This window comes from Macrotis lagotis, chromosome 2 (assembly GCF_037893015.1).
Source record: "Macrotis lagotis isolate mMagLag1 chromosome 2, bilby.v1.9.chrom.fasta, whole genome shotgun sequence".
In the NCBI taxonomy this organism is placed as follows: Eukaryota; Metazoa; Chordata; class Mammalia; order Peramelemorphia; family Peramelidae; genus Macrotis; species Macrotis lagotis.
Window position 1 is genome coordinate 236,518,825 of NC_133659.1, and position 25,890 is coordinate 236,544,714.

Sequence of the window (25,890 nt, forward strand, 5' to 3'; positions counted from 1 at the left end):
TTAGGAAATGATACAGAGAGAGAAGCAAGTAAGTTCATCAAAGTTTCATTTCTCTTATAGTTCCTGGCTTGATGCTTCTGCTTCTAGTTTCTTTTCTCTCTACCTTTTTTTTTATCATTCTGATCTATCACACACAAACACACGGCTACCATGATGGGCTGTTTAATCCACTGGGTGGTTGCTGGCAAGTTCATTACCTTTTTCATAGTTTATCAGTGTTGTTTTTACAGGGAATCATTCAGGTAAAGAGAACTAGCTAGAGATCAAGAACTGGGTCCAAACATACTTCATTAGGTCAAAGAATCAAAAGAGGTTATTCAAGTATAGAGTGGTTAACAGGGCTGGCTACTAAGGTGGTATAGAGATGGTCAAGAAGGCATAACAAGTGTTAGATAACTAGTATGCTCGTTATGTCAAATTATCAGGCTCATGATTGTGTTTCTAGTCTCATGTTTAGTTAACTTTGTATTCTAATAAGTGTATCTTCTCCTTTTTGCCCCATCTCCTCTAAAGTTAATAGTTTTATATACACAGTAGGTCTCAAAAATGATACTAAGTAAACTTAACTATTTACCCTGCAACAAGATATTTTGCATTTTGTCTAGAAAATTTCACATCTAGTTCATATGGAATATATGACTTGTAGGAAATACTTCACACAAGCTAAATACAGCCATCTTTTAAGTAAATAACAGTGCCTGTTCAATACTCCTGCCATCTATGATGTTTTGGAGAGCAAACCAAATCAGGAAGGGAAAGTATTTTACAAAAAATGGGTGTATGTATGTGTGCGTGTGTATATATATATATTTTTGAAGAAGTAATTTTCCTCAATACTCTTTCCCTTGTATATTATCTGCCCTACCCCCCCCCACACCATATTTATAGCATAATGAAACATTTTTAGGTGATTTCTTACCAGTGCTGACCTGTCCCTGGATTGCAGTGGTGACTGGTACTACATGTGTCCCATTTTGTGTGACAGTTTTGATTGGTAGCTGGTGTTGACCTAGAGGTGCCTGTTGCACTATGGTAACTGTCTGTAAGGGGGTGGTCTGCGATGTTTGAATGATCCGACTAGCAGCTCCTATAGTAGTGTGGCTAATAGCAGGAATAGGTTCTACTTTAACTGAAAGAAAATAATCAACATTAACTGAAAGCTCAAAAAAAATCACAAAATTTAAGTAAGCACATGCATTAGATGATACAGAATTACTTTAATACGTTATAGAACTTCTAGTTTTAGCAAAACTCCCCTTTACCTTCCATTCTCAAAAACTTTCTAAATAATACTTCTTTGATTACTTACCTTTTACTTCTCTGTGGTCTCCATTTTCTTGAGGTTCTATCTTGGACTGAGTAACCACTGCAGCTTGTGTGACCACTGCCTGTCCAGCTACAGTATAAGTGTTTGCTGGAGCTAATCCAGTCACATTTGTGACTGACACAGCTGGTATCTGATGAACAACATGAACCGTCTGTACCACAGGTTGCTGGGATGTTGAGGTGGTCACAGGTGTTGCAACAGTGTAGGTGACTGGTTTAATAGTTTGTGGTAGCTGCCGTTGTACAGTAATTAAAACTGGCTGGCTAGACAGAGGTGAACCTGATAAGATCAAATACATTAATCATAGACTTGTAGTGATAAAAAGAAAGCACCTTGATTCTTATTAATTTGCAATGGTTATAGTTACTAGTTATAACAAATATATCACAAGTGATGGGAACAAATTAACTGCTATAAGTATTAATATGATGATTTTGCTTTTTATTTCTATTTCAGTGTTCACTCATTTTAGCATCTACATTCCTACTTTTTCTCCAAGATAAATGCAAAATGAATAATAGACCAGATAGATGAAAATTTAGGAGAGAACTGAGTCACACTTAATGCTATTAAAATAATCTCTAGCAACTTCAAGCAAAACAGAATTAACAGGAAAATGTAGCAACATAGTTGTAAACACTTCGCCAATCTTGTCTATTTTAATTTTTACTAATAATATAATAAACAGCACACTGATTTAAACATTAAAGGAGGGAGGTAGAAACTCTCATAGTTAAATGTCAACAGATAAATCATTTTAGCAGTTGTGATATAACATTAAAAATAAAAAAAGAATTACTATTCAGTATTCACATTACAATATTTAATTTTCAAAATAGACCAATTTAATTAGAAATATTGATTTCTCACAATGTTAACAGGAAACTAATTTAGAATTCTATGAAAAATATGAGGTTGAATAAATAAAAGATATTAATTCAGAAATATAATTAGCCACAGTTTTTCTAACCTTTTGGTCACTTTGATGCTGAACAATACCTTCTCCAAAAGATAACCCTTCTTCATGGTCATCAATAATACTATTGATTTCCTTTGAATGAATACAATCACAATGACTAGCTTGGATATTTTTTGAGACTTTAGAGAACCATGTGTGATCCTATGGTTTACAACAGTTTCATAAATGCCTTGAGTACTTTAGAAATGTTTTGTTTCTCCCAAGTTACAAGAGATTTTTTTTGAGATTCCTTGCAAACAATTTTTTTTGCCACTACCTGTTTGGATAATTGTGAGATAATTAAGTATCCAAGCAGGAAACAAATATTATTCTTCATTAATAGTCCCTAAACAAACACAGATTGAGAAGCATATCTATTCTATTTGTAATAGATCATGGTACTAAAAAGGTCTATGAAATCATATCTAGATAAGCCTCAGTACAACTTTACTTCTTGCTACGATTTTATGGCTTAGATATTCTTTGTCTATAATGTCCACAAAAATGTGTCTAATCAGATAAGGGTTAGACCATCTGAACATGATCTAAAAGTATTCTTCCAATAATAATTGAATCATTTCTTTCATATTTCTCACCTGGTGCACTCTGGGCAAACCGAGCTTCCTGTATTACTGCTAGTTTAGGTTGTATAGCACTAGGCTCGGGATCCATAGGGACTGGAGAACCTTCCCTTGACAAACTCTCAGGGGTTTGTACTCCACTGGAGTGAGCAGACAACACTCCAGAGTGATTAGGAGAAGCTGGAGCACTTCTGTATTTTTAAAAAAACAAAGAATAAAAGAAAGAAGCATCTAGTAGTTTTAGTAACTTAAAGCACTCAAGAGCTGCCTTGTCTTTTAACTTGCAATATGTGTACTTTGCAGAAGGGGGCATCTTTTGTCTTCTGCCAACCGACTAAAAGATTCTAGTAATTCTTATTTTCTATGGAACCTCTGTTAACTTAGATGTAGATTCAGAAGGAGACTGGATAAAGTCTACAAAAGAGACCATTTTGATGTCAGGTAGCATTTCTCCTCCATACTCAGTGCAGGCCAAGTGGTCCATGGAACAGTATTAGCTGCTTGTTCTAAAAAGAAAGAATCATTATGAGCAGCTCTAACTAATACAGTAAGACAATAGGTGGCCAGAAGTAGTAGAGAGGGGCCTTAAGATTTAAATCTTGGTCATTTCCTTCCATTTTAAAAAACAAAGCATATATCAATGAAGTAAAAAAAAAGTATACATTTCAATTAATTAAGACAGTCAAAACAAAACTTTATGAATTAACCATGTGTAGAAAGTTTAAAAAGATGCTTTTGTAATCTAACAATCTGTTGTTCAAATTTAAAGTTTACTACTAAACACTAACAATATGAAATGAAAAACAAATTCAGTGAAGAGGGTTAATCATTACTTATAACTTTAATTTAAACTAAAACTTAAGATAAAGACTGACCATGCTTTGGGCCACTAGAGACATTATACCCATCTAATAATTTTACCCATTTTCTTTTTGTATCCCCTTCCCAACATTTAATTATAAATGCATTTGGTGTTTCTTTTATTTCCAAAAGGAAATTTAATTACATTGAAGGTAATTACTAACAATAAGTGAGGTCTTTTTGTCATCTTTTGTCCTTACCTAGAAGAGAGCGGTCCCAGAGGGGTTCTAAAGCAAGGTACTCCCCTAGGCCTTCTTTTCCTAAAAGCCTGCTCTATTAATTTGCTTTCAGAGGCAGGGTCTATCCTCCAGAATGAGCCTTTGCCTGGTTCTTCCTGGGAACGTGGTACTTTGATGAAATAACGATTCAGAGAGAGATTGTGGCGAATTGAATTCTATGGAACATAAAAAAATACGTAGAATTCATATATTTCTTTACTAAGAACTTAAAAATGTGGCCTAGTAGTAGTGCCTGGAAATGCAGAGGCCTAAGTCTCTAGCTCCTGTAGATATCAGGGAAGAAAGCTGTTGGAAACAGCTTTGGAAGAGTTCTAATGTAGTTTCTATTGCTCAGTAGTTGCTTCACTAGATGAACAATAGTTTAAATTCCCTTGAGCCAGGAACATAGTGGCCACAACAAAAGGTTTAAAGGAGAAAAGAACATAGTATAGAGAGTAAAATGGAGGAGTGACAGCAGAAGTCATTGTACAAAACATGGATACATTTATACAAATTTGAAATGGAAAGCTTTCCGTTTATAACTCCTTAAGATGAAAAACAGGACTGTGACTTGGTAACAGTCATGTATTAGATTATTTTTGATGACTTTACAGTTAATCTTTCCCTGACTGGAGACAAACAAAGCTGATATAAGTCAATCTTTAAAAAAACAATAAAAACCCACTTTTCCTAAGTTTTAGCTGCCTTGGGCAATGAAAATAAAATTAACCCTGTACAAAAACTTTGGCAGAATAGCCAAGGAGGAATTCAGTAAACATAATAATGGTTTTTAATCATGCTTTTTAAAGCCCTTCTTCCATATGTTATTTTATTTGATCCTCACAACAATCCTGTGAGGTGGGCTATGCATCATTATCTCTTCATTTCTTACCTAATCTATTCTTTGTTCTAATACCCTAGGTCCTAAGTTTGCAGTTAATGGAATATTTATTTATACTTATATAAATAAGATAGCACTTCCCACTGAAACACAAAATGTTTCTGAATTGTTTGGCAATTAAGTCAAACTATAATAGATACCATGAACTTAAGCCAATACTTAAATTTAAAAACAAATCTAACACTAGGTTCTGCCTAAGTAATTAAACTCTACAAAGTCCTTTCTTAAATTTTATGATTATCTTTTGAGAATATTTACAGAATCCATTTTTGACTTTATATTATAGACTATAAGAGGCTCAAAAGTTACAGTTTTGTTACACAAAAGATTTCAGGCCATATGCTATAATGCATTTAATTATCATATATTAATTAATCTTAGTACTTTTAATAAAGCCTGTTTTGTTTTTCCTGCCTAAGACTGCAATGGAAGATAAACTTATATCAACTATTATTTGAGTCTCCATGATCTTGGAACAGAAATTAGAATCCAACAGATTTAGAAGACAAAAGAAATAAAATTTCATAATATTTAAGCATGTAATTGTGAACTGCTTAATCTAATCACATTCTTTGATTGACTTATTCTTAGATCCATTTTTAAAACAGTTTAGCTCCTGTCAAGTGCTAGAGCACAGACATAAAAGTAATTTTTGCTCTATATTCAGACCACTAGGCCACACTGCAAAATGGTATTTAACAATGCATAGAAATACTGAAAACCATGAAACTAAAGTACACAATGCAATGACTAATTTGAAGTAAAACAACCCAAGTATTGTTAGAAGGATAAAAGAAAATTATCACAACTGAAATCTAGAAGCAGGCATAAAATATTATTCACCATAATTACACTTTAAATGTAACACTTATACTTTTATCATTCATATCATTTATAGGGAGAAGTGAAACTAGTTCTTGAAACCCCAGGGTGGATGCTGTTTTCAGTTTTAAAAATCAATGTTAACTAAATTTACATTTTTATTCTGGAGTATAATTTCCTTTTCTATCTCAAATTCTAGTTACCTATATGTACCAGGTAAAAGAAGGCAAATATTACAGAAATATTTCAGCCTGTAAAACTGGGAAAAATAAAAAAAAATAAAAAAACTGGGAAAAATAGCAAAGTAACACAAATGACTAATACCAAGACAATAAACTGAGTTTAGTTATATTTTCTAAGTTCTGTAATGCAATTTCTAAGTTCTGTAATGCAATTTAATCACACTCAAGAGGAATATTTTTGTTCTGGACTATAAAACTGCACTGAGTAAAAGTAATCCTCAAACTACCTATGAACACTTAGCAAATTAATATGCTCTCACTAAAACCATTTCTATATCTATATTACTTATCTTTGAAGGTCAGACTCAAACCTTACTTCCTGCAAAAGACCTTCCTAGATTTTTCCAGATTCCAATGAAATCTCTTTTCCTAATTCATGATATTTATTCAGAATACTCATTTTAATTTTTCATTTATCTTTGCACTTATTTTATTATCTGCAAATTACATAGAGCAGAAAAGAACCAAATAAATTATCTAATCTAATTTCCTCATTTTACATTTGAAGTAGCTGTGCATTATTCTTGTTATTATTCTAGTTCATATTCTTGTTATTATTCTATTAATAATTAATTCTATCAATTATTCCTGTTATTATTATTATAGTTTATTTTCAAGTTTATATGTACAAACAGAAAGTAAGCTCACTGAGAATATTTGATTATATCTTTGTAAGCCAAAAAAAAGTACAGCAGAAATTTATGAAAACATGGGAATAACATTTATAACTGGTTCTCATAAAAGATTAGGAATCAAAAAAAGTACTGTGAACAAGTTAGGGGGAAAAGCTACAAATATGTGTTGTATGCTATCCTCATAGGAAGGTAAAATAAATTTGGATATTACAGTTGATGTTTTTGTGATGTGGTACATAACATTGGATAAAGGATAGAATATGACATGATAATAAGACTAAGTATAAAATGCATCATGGTTAAAAAAATGTTGCAAAAAGAAAAAAATATGTCTTTTGTCCTAAAAGAATACCTGGAAATTGCTTAGCTCTTCAATAAACTCAGACCATTAGAAGTTCTTAGGGGCAGCTAGGTGGCACAGTGGAGGGGTAGCTAGGTGGCACAGTGGATAAAGCACCGGCCTTGGAGTCAGGAGTACCTGGGTTCAAATCCGGTCTCAGACACTTAATAATTACCTAGCTGTGTGGCCTTGGGCAAGCCACTTAACCCCATTTGCCTTGCAAAAAAAAAAACCCTAAAAAAAAGTTTTTGCTATATAGTCTACGAAATGGATAAAACATAACTCTTGACCTAGTGTTGTCTCAGTAAATTGATCTCTATGTAAATGGGAGTTATGTTCTAAATTTTAATTAAGCTGAAAAAGTGAGGGATCTGTGAATCATTAAAAAACAACTCCGTGGAGCAGTAAGATGGCCCATTGGATAGAGCACAGACCTTGAAGTCAGGAAGACCTGAGTTCACTTCTAACCTCAGAACACTTACTAGCTATGGGACCCTAAGTAAGCCACTTAACTCCAACTGCCAAAAACAAAACAAAACAAAATTAAGCCAAACAAAAATCTGGCTAATAGATTTCAGATGGTCTCAGGAAAAACAAATTAAAAACAGCTTGTGTTTATATAAAAAAAAATAAAACGTTGATTTCTTCAACAAACATTTACTAAGTACCTACTATGTACTGTGCTAAATAAAACTTTACCAATTCAGGGTGGTATCTTCTTTATAATGCAGCTTCAGAAAGTTGCATAGAGCAGTGGTGTCTTCAAAATGAAAGGAATCCCTGAAAACTCATATTGACTTAGGAAACCACAAATGAACATTATGAATTTTTAAATTTTGTTTAACATTTCCCAATTACATTTTAATCTGGTTCAGTTATGCTCAGAGATTTGTCTGCTACAAGTTTGACACCTCTGATACAAATTACTTGAAAGGATAAGTGAGTTGTGCAGTGTCACATATTATGTATAGAGGTTGCTCTCTATTCCCTATGCCGGAGCTACCTCTCAGTTACTGGGATAATGAAGAAAAAACCAACATCTCTATCTTCAAGATGTTTATATTGGGCCAAAAGATTTATTGTATAAACAGATAATCATATATAAAACATATACTCATAGATACAATGCAATATTATGTTTATAATACTTATGGGGGAGAAGATAATTAGGAAGAAAATACCCCTGAACTATGCTTTGAAGAAAGCTAAGGACTGTAATGATATAGAAGGAGGATTGAAAAGCTTTAGTGCTGTGTCAAACTGGATACAAATTAACTACTTAAATACTAATGAAAACCATTTCTAACAGCTGGATGTTCAGAGAGATGAGTCCTCAAGTATGGGACAAATATCTTATGTATGGAAAAAATGTTTAATAGATTAAGCTTTCCTAAATGATGGACTGCCTTTTTAGAAATGACTATTTTTTTCAATAGGCTACATTTCCAGTCAACTCAAACTTTCAGAAGACATTATGAACTCAGAAGTTTTTTAAAAAAATCCTCTGCTAAATTATCAAAGTCTAGAAACCGAAGCTTAGTTTAAGTCTACCTTACTCTAAAGGAAAGGTCCAAAGGCTCACCTATTTTATCATATTTTATGAAAAAGAAATCCAACAAGCTTGGTTATAAACAGTATTATCTGAAGAGATAGAGCTAAGGGAAGTAGGAGCAAACAGCAAGAAAAAAACAAATTAAAAAAACCTAAAAATTGTTGTTTATAATACAGTTGTTCAAAATAGTGATGTTCAGTATGATGCTCTTTTGATTCTAAGGTAACTTTAACATAAAACAAAGAGAACCATAAACTATGAAAAAATTCTGAGGGTGGCCCTATAAATATGAAAAAATGTGACATTTAAAACAAAATGGCATAGAAAACTAGCCTTGGGGTCAGAAAGATAGAGATTTAAGTTGCAGATTTAAAACCTATTCTAGCTATATGGTGAAGAGGAAGTATAATTAACCCCTCAGTACTCTAGGCAATTCTTTAATATTGTTAAATTGCAGACAAGTCTCTGATCTTCAGTAGAGGGAGTTTTTTCACCTAGGAGTTCCCTAGAGAAATTACAAGTCTAGTACCTATCCCTAACCATTAGAGTACTTATTTTAGAGAAGTAAACTAGTGTGGTAGAGTGAGAAAAAAGTTTTAAAATTCTACCATTGATATTTATTTACTAGATTATATAACCAATGGAAAAGATAATCCTCAATTTCCTCATACATAAAACAGATAAAATAGGATACAATACAATCAAACCTATCTCATAGAGTTGTTTTGAAGTCAAATGGTATAAAAATAGGTAAAATACTTTGCAAACTTTAAAACACACATCAATGGCAATTTTGATTATTTTGTACTTAGATGTTTAAGCAAGGTTATTTCACTACTTATGAGAGAGATAGGAAATCTGGCATAGAAAATAGAAAGCTGGCCCAAGTAAGGAAAACCTGGGTTTAAGTTCTGATTCTGATACACATTAACGTTGTGATCACCTGTCTGTAAGTCAGAAAACTTTAGATGCTGATCAGCACCAATGGAAGCATTTCTGCACTGGGAGTTCGCTAAAACAATTAAAGTATAAATTTTGGGCTAAAAAACCATCAGAAAAAAATCTACCCATAAAAGAAAGCAAAACAAGAAAAACTTGGAAGTTAATCTACAGAATATTCATTCCACAAATTAATGGGCCTCTATAAGACTGCTATTGCTTATAGCTATATCTGAAGAAATCCTACCTGGGCTAGTGACAACCACCTAAAGTACAAATAATTAAAGTCTAGAAGGTATTGATCCATCTCCATAGGGCTAGCCTCTCATCCATTAACATAATTAAGTATTTCAACCACTTCATATGGACCCATTTTTACAGAAAGTCTCAAAAAAAACCCCTGATGTTCAAAAAAGGCACTATTTCCCCCCAAAGACACCAAGACCCAAAGATTTACAATCTCATATATTTATAAACTCATACGTAGCATTAAAAGAATAAACTTTGAGAAGTGACTTTGAAGACAATCATTAAGAGCCATAAAGCTTGAAATTTTATGACATCAGAATTTTCTAAAGTACAGATGAAAATATTGATCATCACAAAATCAAAATCATGATTAAAAATGGAAGAGCACTAACTAAATCTCTAACTGAAAATGTTAAAAATCCCACAATAGGATATGTCTGACAAGTTTTCCTTTCCTTCAGAAAAAAAAAATTATTAGACTTCTATACCAGAAAAGTATACTTATATGTGATAAGTACACTTTTTTTTAGATTTTTTTCAAGGCAATGGGGTTAAGTGGCTTGCCCAAGGCCCTACGGCTAGGTAATATTAAGTGTCTGAGGTCGGACTTGAACCCAGGTACTCCTGACTCCAAGGCTGGTGCTCTATTCACTGCGCCACCTAGCTGCCCCAAAAGGTAATTTTTCAAAGGTCCCATTCCCATCTTCTGGGGTTTTAGGAGACTGCCAAAGGCAACCTTTATTTTTATCTCTTTAGATTATACAATTATAACCACCCATTTATTTTAACCCTTATTTAATAAACAGTGAAATTCAGTTCACTGGAACATCTATTTTCTGAATTAAATGAGACATTACTAAATAACTCAGTACATATCATTATTCTCTGATTCATTAAATTATTGTTCCTAAAGCACCTGCATTTATTTGAAAATATTTTTTATTTTATACTTGTCCATCCCCATTAATCTGAATTAGTGAGATTTTCAATATATATACAAATCTGTTTCCGCAAATGTCATAGACACAGAAAAATAAGTTACACCCCAATAAATGTCAAGTAATAAAAATGAAAGATTGACAACTAAAGAATGAAATCTGTTCTTACCATGTAGACATTAAAACAATCTTAGAAATATACATACTAGACTACAGCTAATAGATGTTGAATTTATTGCATAAAATGATAGAAAGAACAAGGAAGTGGTAGTGAAGTTCAAGTTTCACCTACTGAGATAAAACTGGAGTAAGAAATTATGTTGTCTCTAATATAACTATCAATTACTATTACTACTGAAGGAATCACATTCAGTTTTGAGAAGAAAGTAACAACAAAAAACTATTCATGCATTTTAGACAAAGACAGTCTGATTTTTACATTATAACACATTAACATTGTTTTCTATTAACAAAGTAACAAATTAACAAAGTAAGGAAACAAAGTCAAATTTACCTGCCAGCCTTTATCTGCTGTCCTGTAGTATGGATAGTTTTTAGTTATGTGGGTATATATTCCATTGAGTGTAAGCTGTTTATCAGGAGCCATTGTAATTGCTTGTACTATTAATTGTGCATAGGAATAAGGAGGCTTCGAATCATCCTAGTATTTAAAGACAACAACAATAACAACTAACTTTAAAGACTGAACACAGAATAGCAATATATAGGCGTTTTTTTTTACATTCAACAATATGGTACTCCTAACAATAAGTCTAAAAAAGGGTGTGGTGTGTGTGTGTATGTGTGTGTGTCTGTGTGTGTGTGTCTTAAAAATCAAATGGAGAAATTTTCAATTTACATTTAAGGAAAAAAATGAGTAAGATAATATAGGATTGATAATAACATCACCCTAAATGCTCAAACAACTCAGAAAGCTGTGTGTATGTGTGTATGAATAGCATAAACACACACAGAGGAATATATGAAATGCCATCAGTTCTAAAAGATCATTTATAACTAAAATTATTACTTCAAAATAGTCATAATACCTAGTTTTTATAAAAGACTTTCAAGTTTGCAAAGCAATTTACAAATTATCTCATTTGATCTTCACAACTCTGTGCATTATTAATATCACTATATTACAGGACACTAAGGTAAAGAAAAGTTAGGTAAACTTGCCCTAAAATCTAATAAGTGTCTGAGACCACATTTGAATTTAAGTCTTCCTTATTATGAGTCTAGCTCTACCCAATGTACCACTTAGTCATCTACTATTATATGTAAAGAAAAGCTCTTTTAAAGATAGCAATGTCTGGTTCTATCACTAACACTTACCTTTGGGCTATCTCCACCTGAAGCTTCCTTGTCATTTTCTGACTGTGAATTATCAGCCATTAAATGTAGGTCAGTGGGTAGTACACGACCCATTTTATACCCTGAAGAGCCTGCCCCCCGGGGACTAGATGGGCAGGAGTTTGCAGCACTATAGATGAGAAAAATAAATTCCTGTTATTTTGTTACATAATACAGGCAAATCTCATTTTATTTAAGCAGTTGTCTCTGTCAGGAAAATTGACAAATTTTAATACCAAAATTAAGTATTTCCTTTTGAAAATGTGATTTTTTTAGCAATATTCTATAAAATTTAAAATTACAAAGAATGATTATATTGAAGTTTCAATTTTCCACTTATTCTCCTGCTGAAAAAAAGTCTCAGAGCAATACAAAAATGCTGTCTCATAGAATTTTCCCACAACTCCAAGTCTAATTGTAAACAATAATGAAAATTTATATAATTTAAAAATGATCTGAACTTGAAAAATACTACTCTGAACATTTCAAAGTAAACATTTTTTTACTCCTATCCCTAAGGAAACTGTAGTGGAGTCCAGGTTTTGTTTTTAGTTAATGAAAAAACTATCTTACTCCATTTTTATTTAAATAATCTACACAAATAATTTCATTAACTGGAATTTAATTAAAATAAAACTGAGAATTCACTGTAATTTTGTAACACAAACACATCTTAAATATGCAATAAAATTATGCACAGAATTGACTGGTAATATCTTTTATAACTGTCACACTGTAAAATCCAATTTACAAAATAATAAGTTTTTTTCTCAAATTTTCACAAAAATGGCATTTTTAAAAGTATGGCAGTATATTAAAAACCACATTTTTTAGTTTCTTTGTTCCAAAAAGACCTTTCCAAAATTCTTGGAAAAGCAAGCTTCTTGGAAATGTGATAAATCAAAACAAAACGCCTTTTTCTAGGGAAAGGGATTAAGGATGGTCCCCCAGCTTTTAACAAAAAAATTACTCTTTTCAGTGCCTCCTCACCCACCTGTAGTGATTTCACCCTTCTTCATACTGACATTAATATCTATCGAGGATATTGATACTATCACAGAGAAGAGGTCCCTTTGTTGATTCCAGGAGTGAGGGAAGTGGTCCAGGAGGGAATGGGATGGTTACTGACTATTCTGGAATATTAACACAAAACTATTTTACATACTGTGATCTTTTCTTTATTCAAAATTCCTATAAATGTTACCTAAAATCATCTGGGGGCAGAGAATCATGTCAGAGGGTATCAGATACTAGGCAAATTTGGATATCTCACTCTCTAAACTAGAACTGCTTGGATATTAGATTAAATTTAAATAAAATAAAAATTTTCAGGCAGACCTGAGACTAAAAATTCAGTGTACAGTATTAATATTTTTTCCTCTGTCAAAAGCAATACTTTCTCTTTATAACAGTTACAGCAGAAAACCCAGGTTTACACAATTAGGATGTTAACAGCAATACAATTTCTACCTTGATAATTTGGAGAATTCTTTATTTGTCCAAAGTTCACAGTTTGATTTTCTAGTTCAAATGCTTATTTCAATGTATCAAACCAAGGTAATTTGTCATTCTTGCTCAGACAGAGTAATATCAATTTATCCATGGCAAACAGGCTCTTTATCCATTAATCATTAGAAATATATGTATTTAAAATAAAATGAGAATTGGTTCTATAATCAAATGATTATTAAGTTAAATCAAAAGATTTATTAAGGGATTATCACATGGTAGGAATTATGCTAAGAGCTGGAAATATAATTACAAGCAGAAAGAGAGTCCCTACCCTCAAGGGGCTTACAGTCTAATGGGGGGAGCTAACACATAAAAGGAGCAATACAGAATAGGACTGCATTACCTTTTTTGGCTACTAGGTCACATTAGAATTGAGTTTTCAGTTCACTAAAATTTTTAGGTTTAAGACAAACTAGTCATGATGCCCTAATCTTCCACTCCTGAAGATGATTTTTTTAAAACCAAATTATGACTTTTTATTCATCCTCATTAAACTATATCTTGTTATATTAGAGCTAATGCTCTAGCTTATCAAAATTTTTTTGCATCCTGACTAGTCATTCAATATGATGGTTATCCCACTTAGTAGGGCAGCTAGGTGGCACAATGGATAGACTGGCCCTGGAGTCAGGAGGACAGAAGTTCAAATCCAGTCTCAGACACTTGACTCTTACTAGCTGTGTGACCTTGGGCAAGTCACTTAACCCTGATTGCCTCTCATCCAGGACCACCTCCAGTCACACTCACTGATTCATACTGGCCACTAGAATCAGATGGCTCGAGAAGAAAGTGAGGCTGGGGACTCTGTACAGCACCTCCTCATTCAAATCTAATTCATGTGTTTATCGTGGCATCACCTCCCTGATGTCATGGTCTTCTTCGAAAATGAAGGACAAAACATGTATTTTTTTTATCCCACTTAGTGTTAGCTGTGAATGTGATAAGCATGCCATCTATGCTTATCTGATAAAAACAATAAATGGCAGAAGAACAAGCACAGATTGTTGGAGCATTCCACTAGAAACCACCTTTCTAGGTTAAGATCTGGTCACTCAAATAATACCGAATCCTCCAAATTGTATATCTCTATTCTTCAAGAAATTGGTAAGATTTAATCAAATGCTTTGCTGAAACTGATGTAATATTCATCAGAGTCCCAACCTAGTAGTCCCAGCAAAAAAGAAAAAAGAAAAAAAAATGTGAAGTTAGTTTGGCATGACCTGTCCATAATGAAACCAAAAATACTGCTTTCTTGTTTTCGATGTCTACTAGTCTTCCCTTTAATAAGCCTCTAGAATTCTGTCAGAAACTGAAGTGAAACTTAATGAACTATGGTCTACAGATTCCATTATGTTCCCTTTTTTTGAAAGTCAGCCAATGTATACCCTCATTCTTGTCTTCTTTTCTCCTTTTAGTCTTAGTATTCCCTATGTTTGACATTATTAACATCTATTAACAACATCTATTAACAACTATTAACATCTTTCATTTTCCTTTTTGGTCCAATTTAAATGTCACTCATTGTGTGAGGCTTTAATTGATACTTTATACCCCAAGTCCCAGGTGAACCTTCCCTCTCCCCAGTTTCTCAAAACCCTGGTCTAAACCTTCTTACTTATTTTTCTACTTCTTATATCACAGGTTGTCCTTCTGTTTCTTTCTCATCACTTCCACATAAGTTCCTTGAAGATTATAAGGTCTATATGTATATGTGTATATACATACAAGTATATATACATACACACACACACACACACACACACACACACACACACACACATATATATACATTTATATTCTTAGTTCATAGCATAGTACCTCACACTTAAATTCTGTACCTATACTTTACAGGGTTTTGGGAATTAAAAATGTTGCACATGGTCAAAGGCCTTTTGTGCATCTATTGAGATTATCATGTGATTCTAGATGTTTTGGTTTGTAATGTGATTATGTTGATTTTTTTCCCCCTCTTGATCTAACAACCATTCTTCCATCCCTGGTAAAAATCCCATCTGGTTATAATGAATGACTTCTTAGATAAATCCCTATAGTCTGACAGGATTTTGTTTAAAATTTTTGAGTCAATGGGCAGCTAGGTGGTGCAGTGGACAGAGCACGGTCCCTGGAGTCTGGAGGTCCTAAGTTCAAATCTTGTCTTAGAACTAGCTGTGTGACTTAGAGCAAATTACTTAACCCCATTCATATACACATATAAACACACATATACACACCCCAATATAAAATTTTTGAGTCAATATCAACTAATGATATTAGCCTATGGTTTCCTTTTATGTTTTATCTTTCCTTGGTTTAGGCATTAAGATTATCTTTGTCTCAAATAACATTTCTGGTAGTGTATTTTCTTAATTTTAAAGAAAATTTGGGAAGTGTTATTACTCATTACACATTTAAAATTTAAATTTAAAAAAATTGTTGAATTGAAGCAAATATACTAAATAAAATCAATGTCTGACAAAATAGGTGACTTTACAGAAAAACATGAAATTAATATAATAAAAGAACTGAAATTGCTTCTGCCTTGGTTAGACATTACAATTCATTGACCTTTAAATTTAAAATGACACTGAATGGATACAGAGTTTGGAAGGGCTGTTTCTGTTCCATGACAGCAAAAACCTTGGAAACTGATTTATACATTAAAAGAATTCAATGCATTTCTATTAACATATGTGAGTCACAATGATAATCAGTGAATATATTTCTTAAAGTCCTGCTTATAGTTTTACTGTGAAAGAAGAAAGTTCCAAGTCTTGATTAAATCTACAAAATGAAAATACAGAGTGAATTGGTTGGAGTGATTTCTGAGAAATGAAGAGTTATAAAACAAACATGACTAACTCAAGTCATCATCTATTCAAGTTAACAAGACTGATTAGAAATGGAATAAAAATTTAAATCAAAACAAATGATTATAGATGCCAACTCATGTCTCTTTCCATTTCCAGTTCCCTCTCCCCCTTTCTTACTTTCTTCTCTCTCTCTGTCTCTCTCTCTCTCTCTGTCTGTCTCTCTCTCTCTACCTCTGTCTTACAAAATGCATACTGAATCCAAATAAACATATTGTTTTAAGAATATTAAGAGAAAAATTTTTTTACTTTAATGATAGAATATACCAATGCTCCTCCTAATTCCTTTTATTGTAAGTTATATAAAATACAATTCAAATTGCAAATAGTGATTTTTATTTTTAAAAACTGGTACTTTCTTCAGGAAAAATGCATTTTATAAAATAGGTATAAATAAAATTGAACTATAAAAAGATTAATAACTGTTCTTCCTTACAATTTATGGTCAACTTTGAACTAGTCTTTATGATACAAATTTCTGAAATATAGTCACTTAACCCCTTTTGCCTTGCAAAAAAAAACCCACTAAAAAAAAAGGTTATATTCCTCAAATACCCTGCACTAATAATGGAGAAATAACAACATGAATATAAAAATTGATTTCTTCCTTTCAAAATTCACTGTTAAGAACATAATTTATTTTCCAGAGCAGATCTTCTTATATACACATTAAATTATAATAAGATTAGGAGATTATCTCTGAATATTTACTATTGTGGGAGTGAAAGCAACAAATTAGGAAAACACTTTGTAACAGGAAGGGAAACCTAAACTAATATTAAAAATGTAGAAGGAAAAGTTATAGATCCATAAAAAAGAGACTCTTGTTTTTTTATTTGTATCCTCAGAATTTAGCAGATTGTTTTGCATATTAACATATTAATAAATTAACATTAATAAGTTTCTTATTTATTTATTTATTCATTCATTCATTCATTAGTTCAAAGATTTAAGAGCTAGTCCAGGGCTGTCCAAAAAATGCAGTCCATGGATTGCATGTAGCCTCCCATGTGATTTTATGCAGCCCTCTGTGGGTTTACTAAATGCTTTAGAAAATGAAATCAGCTACCATAGAGCTCTCACTAAAATGGCAAATCAAAATATAGTCTATTGTTTCAATAAAATCTTTTAAAAGTAAGGTTGGATAGCCCTGATCTAGTCCAATAACCCCAATTTTAGAATCAGGAAACTGAGGCACAGACAGGTTAAATGACTTGATTTAAGTGGTATCTGAATTCAGATTCTATGGATCCCAAGCTAGTGTTTTCTCTTCCATACCTCACAATCAGTTATTACCAAACTGAAGTCCTGAAAAATATTCTTATTGCTCTTGAGGTCAACTATTAAAAAACCAAGCAAACAACAAAACAACAAAAAAAACCAAGCAAAAAACAACATCTTTCAGTATTATAGCTGTTTTTTCAAGAAACTTCTGATTTTTAAAAAGATGCTTAGACTAACATATGGTATTGACTAGCTGAAAATAATACTAGTAGTATAAAAACAGAGAAGATAAAAAAGGCAAAGCTGAAACTTGCCTGATTCCTATTACAAGTTCTTAAGCTCTTCAACTGCCTTATGCTATCAAACTCAAGTAGAGGGATTCCTGTGTGCAGCATCTCAGCTTAGAAAAGGAAAAATTAACATTACCTCTCTAGTATTTTTATTTATCTTATTAAACATTCTCCAATTACATTTTAATCTGATCAACTGTTTGATTCCTGATTAAAGTCTAATAAAATGATTCCTAAAATCATGTTATTTAACTTCAAATGGATCCTCATTGAAGTAAAACAGTTCTTTTATTCCTCTCTAATTGATTCTCTAGCTCACTGCCCACAGAAGTTATTCTAAACTTTTCCTTCTCTCTTCAAGTCTCCCACACCTTCTCTCCTCCCCCTCTCTATCAACTGAAGTCCTTGTCTTTTAATTTACTAAGAAAATTATGATCATTTAATGGGACCTCCCTCTTTTCCCTCTCTCTCCACATAACAACCACCTTACTTAGTTTACTTTAGGCCCTCATCATTTCTCACCTAACACTACTGCCCAACAGACTATTTGTTCTCCCTACTTCCTATTTTTTCCAACTCTAATTCAATCTATATACTGCTACCATAGTAATTTATGTTAAGCAGAAATATGACCATATGAATACCCTACTCAACTAGAGCAGCTCCTCATTACTTCCTTATTTAGCTTTCAAAGCTATTACACCTTCATTTCAAAGTACTTTTTCCAACCTCTGTGGATATTAATACTCTGCTTGTACTCTACAATTTAGTCAAACTAGTTGCTCTCTGCTCCTCAAATATGACATTCAAACATTCAACACCATCTCTAGAACGCATATCCTCATTAGCTCTACCTCTTGGAATTCCTCTTTTCTTTAAGAAATCATTCAACATGAAGTCTTTCCTACTCCATCAAACTCAACTGCTAGTGACTTTTCTCATACTTAATTTCTTTGTAATTACTGTGATTCTCTTTATATTTATTTTATAATTACTAATATGTGCACTTTTATGAACATAAGATCCTTGACAATAAGTGCTGTTTCATTTTTTGTATTTGTATCCCTTGTACCTGGCACATAGTAACTGCATAATAAATGCTTGTTGATTGATTTACTTAATCAATATGATTTTAAAATTGTCAAGATTATCTGAAATAGGAATTTACACAAAATATCATTAAAAACAAACATCATTCTATGTATATATGGAGCTTTAAGCTAATGACATGTATGGAATCATTATTAGAAATACATTTAACAACCAAGATTTTGTTTCTGAATATATGTATCTATAAAAATTCTCATTCTTTAAAAATTTGTAAATACAACTTTTATTGTTTAAAAATCATTTAAATAGGGGTGGCTAGGTGGCGCAGTGGATAGAGCACCGGCCCTGGAGTCAGGAGTACCTGGGTTCAAATGTGGTCTCAGACACTCAATAATTACCTAGCTGTGTGGCCTTGGGCAAGCCACTTAACCCCATTTGCCTTGCAAAAAAAAAAATCATTTAAATTAAATGGGCTTTGAAGTAATTTGCCAAAAATACAAAATTCAGTAACTTTGTATTATAGGCATACCTTGGGAGATATTGTGTTGTTCAGTTCCAGAGTACTTCCAATAAAGTGACTATTGCAATAAAGCCAGTCACATGAACTTTTTGGCTTCCCAGTGAATACAAATTATGTTTAACTATATTGTTATCTAATAAGTGAGTAACAGTATTACATATGTATATGTATATGTATATGTATATGTATATGTATATGTATATGTATATGCATATGCATATGTATATGTATATGTATATGTATTTGCAAGGCAATAGAGTTAAGTGGCTTGCCCAAGGCCACACAGTTCGGTAATTATTGAGTGTCTGAGACCACATTTGAACCCAGGTACTCCTGACTCCAGGGCCGGTGCTCTATCCACTGCACTACTTAGCCACTCATATATATTTTTAAAAGCAACAAAGTACATACCTTAATTAAGAGATACTTTGCTGCTTAAAAGGCTAACCATAATCTGAGCCTTCAGTGAGCTGTAATCTTTTTGCACGTGGAGGGTGTTGCCTCAATGTTAATGGCTGTGACTATGTGACTAATCAGGGTGATAGTTGCTGAAGGTTAGGATGGTTGGAACAATTTCTTTTTTCTTTTCTTTTTTTTTTTTAGTTTTTTGCAAGGCAATGGGGTTAAGTGGCTTGCCCAAGGCCACACAGCTAGGTAATTATTGTCTGAGGCCGGATTTGAACTCAGGTACTCCTGACTCCAAGACTGGTGCTCTGTCCACTGCGCCACCTAGCCACCCTGGAGCAATTTCTTAAAATAAGGAATCAATAATTCTACGTGGATTAACTCTTTCTTTTATTTGAACACTTAGAGACGATTGTAGGGTTATTAATTGACCTGACTGCTATATTGTTATGTCTCAGGGAATAGGGGAAGACCTGAGGAGAGGGAGAGAGATGAAGGAACGGCCAATCCATAAAGCAATCATAACATACATGGCATTAATCCAATTAATTTATATGGACATAGTTCATGACACTTCAAAACAATTAAACAACAAAGATCACCACTGCATATAATAGTAAAGAAAAAGTTTGAAATATTGTGATAATTACCAAAATGAAACTCAGACATATTATTGGCACATATTATTGGAAAATTAGTGCCAAAAAGACTTGCTTGATACAGGATTGCCACAAACCTTCAGACTGTAAAAGACTTATCTGTGAAATGCAATAAACTGAAGCACAATAAAACAAGGTACACCTATAGCTTGTAAAAATAAGTGACTTACTTTAGTAAAGAGAGCAATTTATTTTTGAATTTCAACAAAAGACTTTGTGTAAAAACATTAATTTGAGATTAAGAATTTTGGGCTATTATGGTCATGGCCTACTACTCATAGCCAGTGATGCGCTTATTCTATTTGAATGTAAGTATTCTTGGGAAGTATTGCTTTCAGATATGACAGCAATTAAAACTACCTAAATAATCAAACTTTTGAGTCACTATTACAAAATGTTACAAGATTTAAAAAAGAAACACTGTCATTTAAAATATGTATATCTACATACTATAATACAAAAATGAATAAAAATATTGATCAAGTTATTAATGTACTAAAGCAAAAAGACTTGTGAAACGAAAACCATTATTGCAGAAATACTGTTTATTTTCTTTTCATCTTCTTAAATATACACAATAGTAAAGTAGTATATGTATATATGTGATTTATAAATAAACATTTATTAGAGTTATATGCAAATATTTTTTACTGAGAGGATTGTGTGATTAAAAGACTTGGAAACCACTATTCTAAATCAGCCTACCAAGTAATTTAGTAAATTCTGATTTAACTTGTTTTTCTTGTTTAAACATAGATATATACATACATACATACGTACATACATACATACTAGCTAACTGGAAAAGAAACCAAGGTTTGAACCAAGGTTTGAATTTTGCCTCTGCCACCCACCACCCTTGAGGCCTTGGAAAGCATTTATCAAGTACCTTCCAGGATGAATCATTTGTGTTCATCTCTGCAAAATGAGGAAGCTGAAATAGGTGATCCTAAGATCACCTGTAACTCTGATCTCTGATTTTATGACATCAGGATGAGCTAGATTGAGTGTAGGGTATGTTAAACAACAATTTTCCATCTCTGTTTGGGGTATTAAAATGGGTGAAGTAGTTTCTCTCTATAGATTTCAGTGCTACAAATATTTTTAATAATACACTAAAGATATATTCAGTACTCTATACAAAGCCAAAGAAATAGAAATCAGCAAGTTTCTAGTATCTTCTTTGCTATATTCTTGAGGCTTATTTTAAAAATGTAACAAACTTAATTGGTGAGTTAAGCTAGATTCTTTCATTTCAATAAAAATATACTTCAAATAGATGAAAGTCTAGCAAGTAAATTTTCTTTGCTTTTATATTCACTGTAGACAGTTTATATACATACTTTTTGTGAAGCCTTATGGTATACCTGATAGTTCCTGTGGGAGAAGGCAGAGGGCTGATCAGGTGAGCCATGTTGTCAGGAATGTTTATTGTTAAGGGAGTGATCTGCGGCTGCACAGGCTTAACTGGGGACTCTGGGGCCTCCTGTTTTTCCCTCTTCTCATTGGACAGTGCTGTGAATGTTATCTTGATGTTTGTGCTAGGAAATCTGAAGGTACATCTGAAAAATAAGAACAAAAAGAAAGCACCTGTTTTTATATATTGTATATAAATGACTGGAAAAAAAGACAAAAACATTTTTAAAAAGTACCCAAAGACACCTTTACCAAGGAAAAGTTAAGAAAAAATATTTTTTTATTTCCTTTCTCAAAAATATTGGCATATACATCTCTTTAACCATACAAAAAAACCCCATTATGTCATAAGCTACACAAAAGCTACCATTACCAAAGTTGTATCATATTACATAGATATCTTCTGAATTAAAACCAGGCATGCTTTGAATGTTTAAAAAGGAATGAAAATGCAAATTAGACAAATTAATGAGCAGTCAAAATTATATGCAACCAGGAAATATGTATAACTTTTAATATAAATGCTGGAAGACATTCAGCTCCCTAAGTACATCTTTTGTAGCATCATAAAGACAGTAGCATTAGAGGTTCAAGTACCAAACTAGTTACTTAATCATGGGAAAGTCATTTAACCTCTCAGCACCTCAAGGCAACTAAGGGTAAACTGATCTGCATGAAGTTGCCTCACCAATATGCAAATCAAAGGTCCTTATAAAATTAAAACAAAATAAAAATATCCAACCAACAAAAAAAGTTATCCTACAGTTGCACCTCTTTTTTACTACTTGTAGCTAATTACATTCTTTAGTGGGTAAAAAAACTTGACCTGGACTTAGGAAGATCTAAGTTCAAACCCAGCCTCAGACACTAGCTGAGTGACTCTGGGAGAGTCACTTCACTTCTTTCTGTCTGTTTCCTCAACTGTAATAAAGGGATAATAGCAGCACCTGTCTGGCAGGCTTGTTACAAGAATGAAATAAGTAGTATCTATAAAATACTTAGTGTAGGTCCTGGCACAAAGATCACTTCATTTTGTTTCTATTCCTTTCTCTCCATTCCAACCACTTTAACATCCTTCTTATATCCCTTACTCTGCAAAAAATGAGGATAATTAAAATTGTTTCCCACATATAGTAGTGTGGTATCACATGGAAAAACTTAAGGTTTTACCTCTTAACAAATTTAAATAAATAAATAAAATAATTTTATTGCCTCACAATATCACAAAAGAAATCCATCAGAGATGCTAAATAGCTAATCAACTTAATAAAAAGAATCTGTGTATGAATCCTAAACAGATTAATTTAGTCAAGAACAAGTTTATACCTTTTAGAGAGGGTTGGTGATAAATATAATAATACTCTTTTCTATTTGGTAGTTGGTCAAATATTGAGAACACCTTTTAATGCCCATCCCATGTTTGACTGAACCAATGTAACATTATCCACAATGCTTAAATGAAACTATAATACAAAATGATATTTTATACTGCTGGTGCAAGAATGATTGTAATATTCTATGTAATGAAAGTAGGAAGGAACCCTGCTCAAAGTAAAAACAGGAGTTCATGTTTTAATGAAAAGCCAACAGGTAAATGCCTAGGAACACATATGATATATAAAAAGTAGATGGAAGATAATATCAGTGAGGGCACTGATATTTTGGGGAACAAGAAAAAAAAGGTTATAAGGTAGAATTTGAGCTGAATTTTGAAGGGTACAAGGGGAAATTGCAGTTGAATATGAGGAAGGAGAGAATTCCAGGCATGTGCGGTACTTAAAATCACAGAGCTCACACACAGATATAGGAGAGGAAATGTCAGGTGAAAGCAACAGTATGTAGGTAAATGTCTAGCTAGATTAAAACATGCATAAAGTAGAACAACATATAAGAAAATAGCGAAGATTTTTTTATACTTGACTTTAGAAGTAAATGGAACTGCTGGAATTTTTATAGAGTATGGGGAGACAAGGTCTGACTTTGTATTCAGGAATAGCACTTCAGAAATGAGTGGAGGATGAATTTGAGTGGCAAGAGATTTGAGACAGAAGATTAATAGAAAGTCTATTGTAACAATACAAATAAGAGGTGATGATTTGAAATAGGGATTCAAAGACATAGAGAAGAGGAATGAGTACATTCTAGTCCTGAGGACAACCTGTGCAAAGGTAAGGAGTTGGGAAAAAAAAAAGATAGTGAGCATACCAACAGTGTATAAAGGGAAGTATGAGGAAATCAGTCTAGGAAGACAGGTTGGTGCCAGTGGGACTTCATGGATTAAAATGTTTCAAGATACACTAAAGACAGCAAAGTCCTAAAGAGGTGGTGCACTTTGACAAGTCTCAGTAATTTGTTTTTCACACATATTTACATGTTTGTGTACATAGATTCCATTACCCAATTAATTCATTTTATATTAGCTTGGGCTGATGTTTTCATATTAAAATGCTCAAAATTTAGTTTCTATTAATCATATTAGCATAGTGTATCACAGGGAATATTTGAAGATATTTAAGATCTCATACAGCATGACTACTCTTACCTCAAACGAAGGTCACTTCAGGACTCAATTGGTTGCATTATGAATATAATTGCTTGAGTATGTGACAGTGGTATCATTATCTTTCCAAAAACATTTCCATTTTAGCGCTCTCTCTCTCTCTCTCTCTCTCTCTCTCTCTCTCTCTCTCTCTCTCACACACACACACACACACACACACACCCCAACAAAAAAGAAAAGGAGAAAGTTATACTTCAATTCGTACTCAAGAGTTCATCAGTTCTCTCCCTGAAGGTAAATAGAATTTTTTCATCATGAATTCTGTGGAATTATCTTGAATTATTGTATTGATCAGAATAGATAAGTCTTTCACAGTTCATTACATTGCTATTACTGGACTTTCCTCAAGATGGCAGAAAATGTGAGAACAGTAAGCCTAGGTCTAACACAACTATTAGAGCAAAGATGTAAAAAGGGTCCCAAGCCTTACTAATGATCAAGAAGTTCACAGAGAAACTATAGTAAATGTTTTTCTGGTCAAGATATAGACAAAGATGCTTGTGGGCACAAGGGAAAGGATACAGTTAGGAAAACTGACCTATGAGCATAATTCATACAAACCTGCCATCATATGGATCAGGGAAATCCTAGGGGAACACCTGGAGATGGGAGCCATGTTTCTTGCATCCTATGTTATCAGATTTCCAGCATACCAGCCTAATCCTAAGAGCTCATTATTCAGAACCCAGAAAATAGAAATCAGAATAAAAAAGATCCTGCTATTACTTATAGAAGTACACTGATACTGGCCCTACCATGAAGTTATAAATCAGGAAGTAAGGCCAGAAAAATGACTAATAAAAACCACTAAGAATAAAGAAACATTAAGGATCCAGGGATAACCAAAACAAAATCCCAAGAGAGAATAACTCTACAACACCTAAAAGCAAAGCTAAAGAAGAATCACAGATTTTCCACAAGTTCCAGGGGAATTCCTAGAAGAAATGAATTAAGAATTTGTAAATATATATATATATATATATATCTGTATATATATATATATATATATATATATATATCACAAATTAAATTAGGGTTCTAGAGGAAAGATGGGAAGAAGAACAGAGGTAAAAAAAACTTACTCAAGTAACAGACTGAAAAATTAGATTAGACCAAGAAATACTAATAAAACTGAAGGCCTAAAAAAAAGAAAAAGTGTGAGGTATATCATTGAGGTCACTGCTCCAAATGAATTCTAAATAAACATTGCTTCAATGGGTATATTATTTCAATGTCAGTCATTCAGTCAACAAATATTAAATAGGCATTTACTATATGCCAAGTATTGGATTTGCAAAGAAAAGAAATAAAAGTTTGTGTCCTCAAGAAGCTTATATTTTAAATAGATATGTGAATAACAGCTTGAAGGACTTCACCAGTGCAGAGGAACAGAGGTAAGGAGATTAAGAGTACTGTTCAAGAAAACATATACACCAGTTCGACTGTATTCTATAAGTTCATGGAGGGG

The 25,890-nt window shown here is 32.7% G+C and overlaps 1 protein-coding gene across 3 annotated transcripts in view; it reads right to left on the minus strand.

Annotated features, from left to right (window-relative positions):
* FOXK2 (forkhead box K2) overlaps nt 1–25,890 on the minus strand; it is a 154,132-nt gene that overhangs the window by 24,569 nt on the left and 103,673 nt on the right. For all 3 annotated transcript variants that reach the window (XM_074225205.1, XM_074225208.1, XM_074225206.1), the window contains 7 exons: nt 21,814–22,008; nt 11,902–12,049; nt 11,078–11,224; nt 3,928–4,121; nt 2,882–3,057; nt 1,310–1,606; nt 920–1,129 (listed from right to left, as the gene is read on the minus strand). In XM_074225205.1, coding sequence (XP_074081306.1) covers nt 920–1,129; nt 1,310–1,606; nt 2,882–3,057; nt 3,928–4,121; nt 11,078–11,224; nt 11,902–12,049; nt 21,814–22,008 — 1,367 coding nt within the window. The remainder of the gene's footprint in view (nt 1–919; nt 1,130–1,309; nt 1,607–2,881; nt 3,058–3,927; nt 4,122–11,077; nt 11,225–11,901; nt 12,050–21,813; nt 22,009–25,890) is intronic.